Raw genomic sequence first — 6,602 nt, forward strand, 5'->3', positions numbered from 1 at the left:
GGGAGCCGAGCAGCCCGCCCCTGTGCCAGCTGCCACGGCCAGCACCAGCCCTCCATATGGCACGGTGTCCCGGGCAGGGGGACGCGGCACAGGAGCAGGACCGAAGGCTCAGGGAGCAGCTCTGCATCAGAAGCTTGGAAGCCCCATTCTCGTGCTGAAGGGCGCCAGACAGAAACAACATTCCTGCACACACTTCCCGTAGCTGCTGCCCCGACGCCGGGCTGTGCGTGGGCTGGGATCACATCCTCCAGCTGGGCCCAGGACCCTTCCTGGCAAACCGCGCCACATGCCACAGCCCCGCGGGGCTCCCGGCACGGTGGGTCCCCAGCCCCGCAGCCTTCCCCGCCAGCCCGCTGCTCTGTGGATGCACCTGCTCGTCACCTGCCTGTCCCTGCCAGACCCTGCCTGTCCCTGCCTGTCCTTTGCCTCACCCGGGGAACTCCCCAGCCCCTCGACACCAGCTTCTTGCAAATCCTTTGCCTCTGTTTGCCCAGGCGGGGGGCAGCATGCAGCCCCCCAGCCCCGGTGCTGCTGCTCTCCGCAGCCTCTCGTCTGGGGGTGACGCAGCCGGCGTCAGCCGGGCGGATCGTCTCCGCCCTGCAGGCACCGAAACCTGCACTGCAGTTTCACCGCCTGGCAGCACGGATCCCAGCTGCAAACTGCACATGACGGGTGGAGGGATCCGTCACGCCTGCTCCGGGCACCCAGGTGGGTGGCACAGTCACCTCCCTGCATCAGGCTGGGACATCCCCCCTCCATCTGCCTGCCACGCCTCCCCCGTCCCCTTCGCACCCTGGGAACCCCCATCCGTTTGGGATGCTGGAGCAGGACTCTCCCAGCCAGCGCTCTGCTCCTCCAGCGCCACGGCTGGGCGCAGGCCCACGGGGACGGCTGGGAGGGGGCCCAGCGCCTCGCAGACCCCTGCACAGAGCCGTCGCCACACAGCACAACCCCGGTGCTCACCTGCACCCCGCTCATCTCCACGGGATGGAGAGGGAACCATGCTCCCGCCTGCTGGAAAGCCCTCGAGGCAGGAAATCCAGGAAGGGTTTGATGGAAAGAGTCAGCCTCTGAAAACGCCTTGGTGCCCGGTTTGGAGGGAAAACAGCCCCGACCGTCCCATCTGCCAGAGCGTGGTGCAAAGATCCTGACAGCCCCAGGCAGCCCCAGGGCCATTGAAAAGGGGCGCGAGAGCTCCAGACACCATGGGGCTCTTGTGTTTCATGACTTGATTTGCCGTATACTCATTCCCGTCCCTTGGACCTCATCTCCCGTCCCAGCTTTTGCCTCTGGCTTTGACCAGCTTTTGTTTTACCAAATGTTCCCCACCACCCAGGCACGGTGCCGCGGTGCCCTCGAGCACATGCAAGGGACACAGGGCCCGGGGCTGCCTCGGCTCCCATGGGCTGCACGGGGCAGCACCGAGGCTTTGTCACCTGCTGTGGCTTTGGGGAGGAGTGTCCACAGGCAGCCCCGCTGCCATCACCCCCTCAGCCACCTGGGGCCATCCCCTCCAGGGTGACCTGCTGGATCAGGCCCACGGGGGCCACCTCCTGCGCCCCAAGGGGGTAAGCGGGGGCCGGGAGGGGAGCGGGGCAGGATGGGGCTGGACGGCCACAGGCTCCTTGAGGCACGGCATGGCAAGGGTGGGCAGCACTTTGTTCCCCGGTGGTGAGATGGGCACGGCAGCTGCCTGCTAAAACGGGAACAGCAGCAATTGTGACAATGACGGCAAACCTGCCTGCCCGTCCGGTACGTGGAGGGGACAGCACGGCACCAGGAACCCGCCGGCTCTCAGTGACGAGACGGCTTGGGAATAAGAAGCGGGGGTTTGTAGAAGGTGAAATATGGGCAAAACTGGTTGTATTTAATTGTAAACTACAAGAAGCAGAAGGAAGAGTGGTAGATGCAACATGCCCGGATTTCAGTAAAACATTTGACAACTGTTCTAACGCTCGCTGCCAAATTAATTCAGAGCAGCTCAGTTGTCAACACAGGCATATGGACAAAACCCAGGCAGCCCCAGGAATGGCAAACGGCCTGGCCGCCAGCTGGGGAGCTGCCGGGGCCGCACGACCCCTCGGGGCCTCTTAAAACCTCTTCTGCAGGCATGGGTGCCACGGGAGGGGGGAAGGCAGCCACCAGGCTGCGGGAGCAGTGGGGATGGAGAGCTGCCATGCTGCCAGGGCGGAGGAGGGCTGGAGAGCACCCGGGCAAGAGCTGCCAGCCCTGGGGGAGCTGCCGTGCCCTGAGCCCTGCGGGTGCCTCTGAGCACCATGTGGCCAAGAGCAGCCCTGGAGCCCACCCGCTCAGCCCTGGCGACCCCCTTCTGCGGCGCAAGGGGGACCAGCCAGACCAACACCACAGCTGGTCGCTGCCTGGTGGGGCTCAGGACCGCTGCTGTGCGAGAGCCACTGAGGGGTCTGGCCACGGGCAGCGCCAGGTCACCAAGCTCCCCCTGCTCCACGGGCACTCAGCAGGGCGAAGCCCCGCGCAGGCGATGGGAACAGCCCGGCACAGCGCGCGTTCGAGGCCTCCAGGGCCCCGCTACACACACACAGTTCTCCTGCCCACCTTGTTTATTTTACTTATATTTCAGTAATTTGCTGATTACCCTTTTTTAACTAACCAGCAGTGATGAATCAGCAGCGCAGGAGAGGGTGGAAGCCGGCGGCCTTGGACCGTGGCTCCGAGGTCTCAGGTTCTGGGAAGGAAGCCACAGGGTCCCTCCAGAAGGGAAAAAAAACAACCGGCAGCAGCACTTCTGGCAGGCGAGGAGGGGCTGCAGCCGTGGCCGTTTGCGTTTCAGCAGCTCCAAACACATCCTGGAAAGGCCGTCGATGGTCCTGAAGCCCTGGGGGAATGGCAGCCATGGCTCGGACCCAGGCGCAAGACGCGACACGCAGGACAGGCAGCATAGGGCACAGCTCGGCGCCACGGCGGCTCCAGCCCGTGAGCAGGACGGTGGGCAGCGAGGGCCCAGGAGGCAGCGGGACGCGAGGAGGGCACAGTGCCCCCTCCATAGGCAGGAGCGCCCAGCGGAGCGGTAGCGGGGGCACTGGCAGGGGGCTGGGCTGGGTGCTCTGTCTGGAGCCGGCCCCACCATGCAACGCTGCCTGGCCTGGAGCGCAGCCCCTGGGCGCCCATGGCGCAGCCGCCGGTAGCACCTCCCAGCCCAGCCAGGCTAGGCAGAGCCAGGGCCAGCAGGCCACCTCCTGCCAAGCGGACCCTGCGAGGATCCAAGTGGCCTCGCTGCAGGCTTTGCCAGCTCCTCTGAGCCCCTGGGGAGTAGCTGGGAGCGGCTCCTGCCTGTCTCGGGAGCGCCCTGCCCGAGCCCAAGGGTGGCATTACGGCTCAGGCCGCAGCCTTGGTGGTCACAGAAAACAGGGCATTATCCTGTGGCACTCCCTCCCCTGGGAAGCGGCAATCCCGGCAGGAGCAGCCAGCACCAGGGGGAGGCTGCACTCGCAGAAGCGCCAGTGGCCCAGCAAGCCCCCGGCACTCGGCAGAGGGGCTGGAGCGGTGCCCGGCGGGAAGCTGTCCCGGCGTGCTGCCACCCCAGCACCCAGCAGTGCCCCAGGAGAGCCCCAGGCGCCTTCTTCAGGAGCCACCGCTGCTGGGAAGGAGCTGAGCGGTGAAGCAATCGGCATGAAGAAAAACCCATTTCCTGCAGCAAGGGCTGTTTTGCTCAACATTTTACAAAATGTGCTGATGCAACTGCCCTTCCCAGGTGGGATATAAATACGAGCCTGGTTGATGTGGATTATTGCCCTGCAGCTACACAAACATCACCAGCAACGTTTCCCTTAAAAAGAAAAACGGCAACAAGGAGGAATAAACAGCACGGATGACAAAATCACTGACTGTGGAAGTCTGGGGGCTCGGGGTGCAGGGGGGCTGGAGGGGTGCAGCCCTGGGCACCGCACTCAGCACAAGCCACTACCTATTCTGGGACACTGACCAAGGCCATTAGCTCATGGAGAAGCTATTGTGGGAGCAGGGCAAGCCCACGGGTGGGTCAGCGCGGCCAACAAACCAGCAATGGGGACAGGGCACAGTGTAGCATGGCTGAGGAGCGCCGGCGAGAGCAGGACCCCAACCAGGGTCCCCCGGTCAGCACGGCCGAGGGGCGCTGGCGAGAGCAGGACCCCAACCAGGGTCCCCCGGTCAGCACGCCCTCGCTCTGCCCCGAGGCGCAGCTTGTCTGGCTGTAGCTCATTCCAAGTGCCGTATCCAGGCTGGAGAGCTGGGAAACCTCCCACCTCCTGGGACAGCCTGTCAGTGCAGCTGATCAGCTGGCCTGTTAAAGATCAGCTTCATACCCCACTCCAGCCTTATCGCTTTATTCTCCAGGCACAAGCGTTTGTGTTGTCTTCTCAGCCCATTCCCAAAAGGCCTTTAACCTGGCGCTCCCCCCACTAAGATATTTGGACACCCATCCAATGCATGCCGCATCCATTTTTGGATTCTCTTAAGCCTCTTGCCGAGATTTCTTTGTTTTCTTTGGCCCTGGAATGATTTCAAGCACAGGAGGCGCAACAGCAGAGCATTATCAGAGAGGAGCTGCGCTTTGCCTGGCTTGGAAATTCTCCACGCACCCCTGCTTGGGGGCACACAGCATTTTTAAAAATAGCAGGTTACCCATCTCAGCAAAGCTCTGGCTGGTGCAACCCTTTGAGAGGGAGGGCATAGGGTATCTCTGCAGGGTAAACTTTCCATCAGTCGAGCCAGCATCAGGAGGGGCCACACTAGCCCCTGTGGCTCCCAGAGGTCAGGCTGCTTTGCCCTGGAACCATTGTCCGTCAGGAAAATCCTTTGCTTGTCGCAGGCAGCAGCTGACTGAAGGCAAAAAGAGGAAACCGCCAGCCCGACAGAAATCCATCCCGTTTCCTCTACCTGGGAGGCAGCTTTTTCTAGGGGTTCCTCCGGCCCACCCCCTGACAGAAATGTAGAGCTTCCCCCAACAGGGAGCACACGACGCCCCAAGCCCACAGACGGAGCCAGCCCCTGGCCGGTGACAGGCTGCCGGGCTCCTCCAGCATGAGCTATGGCAAGAGGACATGGACGAGGCGACATTGCCCACAGGAGCCCCCCGTGTCCTCCCTGGCTCCACTTCCCCCCCAGCAGCTGCAGAGCCAAAGAGGAACAATGGGGAAAAAAAAGACCCCAACCCTTTGGTCTCTCTCGGCTTCTTCCACAAGGGTGATCGCAGCAGGCAGCTGCGTGCAGGAGGAACACTCGCGCAGCCAGCCCGGGGGTGGGCTTCACTGATGCTGTCACCCCATGACAGATGAGGGCCTATTAAGGATCTATTTAATTAGCTTGAAAAAGAGGTGGAAGATGCATGCGCACCAGGCTGGCAGTTCAGCCACAGCTCCTCTGCTGCCTCTACTGGGCACACGGCACCTCCAGGAAGTCTCACCCGGGGCAGGAGGTGCTGGATGGACACGAGGGACCCACAGAGCCCCACAGCTGAGCCCTGGGCTGAGGGGGGATGAATCCAGCCACCGCCCCGGACCAGAAGCGCTGCCACCACACAACACAGAGCGCTGCTCCAGCCCACCTTGCTCATCCAACAGCCATCCACTCGGGTTTCTGGCAGGCTAACTCCGCACTCATAGACTGTGCCAGATGAGACACTGTCTGTCCTTCTGCAGCTGGCACCACGTCAGCACCAGCTCCGTACCGGCTGTCCTGGTCAGCGAGACGAGGCAACTGCCTGCCCGGACCTGCTCTGGACAGAGCCGCACTGCGGGCTGGCTCAGTCCTAGCGGCCCCCGGATGCAGAGCCCTGGCCCCCTCATTCAGCAAGCACGTCCCTTCCACAGGGGCTGAGCAGCCAGGTTCAGCCCAAACATGTCCCTGCCCCAAAAAAGCGCAGGCACAACACGAAAAACAACAGGATGAGACTTTCTCAGTAGAGCACTGCAACATGAGAAAACACCAGTGAGAGCAAGGAGCCACCCAAGCCAGGCGTTCACTAAAGACGTCAGTGCGGAGCAGGGGCCAGCTGGGCCAGGGGCCTCGGCCAGAAGAGGCCGAGCCCAGGCTCTCCCTCCACAGCTGACCTCGGCTGGAGGAGACAGCAACGCCACCACACTCAACGACGCTGCTGGAGAGCTGGGGCAGCAGCAGGCTCCCGATCACATCCCCATGGGGACACGGCGGCAGCAGGAGGTGCTGGCAAAGCTCCACTGCCCACAGTGTGCTGGGCGCCCCCCGCCAGCCCAGAGCAGCCCCCAGGCTCGTGTGCCTCCAGCGCTGGAGGTGCTGCCTCCAGCCAGCGCAGCCGCCCCGGGCCTGCCCAACCGGGCCCCGCCGCCCCCTGCAGAAGGGCGCACAGCAGCCCAGACGGCGGTTTGGCTAGCGATAGAGCAGAGGAAGATGGCTGCTGTTCAGCTGCAGAACTGCCGTCAAAAGAGGCAAGTTTGGCTTCTGTAAGACAGGGCAAACCTAGAGCACCCCCCGGCACCATTCCCGCACCGGAGAACGAGGGGGAAAAAGCACAGTGCGGCCCCCGGGCCCCCGCGGGGAAGGGGAGGGCAGAGGCCCCCGCAGCTCGGCCAGGGCCGCTCCGGGGAAGGGTGGCCCTAGCTGGGTCC

At 63.5% G+C, this 6,602-nt stretch overlaps 1 protein-coding gene across 1 annotated transcript in view; it reads left to right on the top strand.

Moving 5' to 3' along the window:
- Window positions 1-4,064: 4,064 nt before the first annotated feature.
- Window positions 4,065-6,602, top strand: part of LOC118452496 (zinc finger protein 335-like) — a gene marked incomplete at its 3' end in the record, with an annotated part of 5,178 nt that continues 2,640 nt past the window's right edge. Inside the window, exon 1 of the mRNA XM_035896145.1 lies at window positions 4,065-4,166. Coding sequence (XP_035752038.1) covers window positions 4,065-4,166 — 102 coding nt within the window. The remainder of the gene's footprint in view (window positions 4,167-6,602) is intronic.

Source organism: Egretta garzetta, unplaced genomic scaffold (assembly GCF_000687185.1).
Source record: "Egretta garzetta isolate BGI_Z169 unplaced genomic scaffold, ASM68718v1 scaffold356, whole genome shotgun sequence".
NCBI lineage: Eukaryota > Metazoa > Chordata > Aves > Pelecaniformes > Ardeidae > Egretta > Egretta garzetta.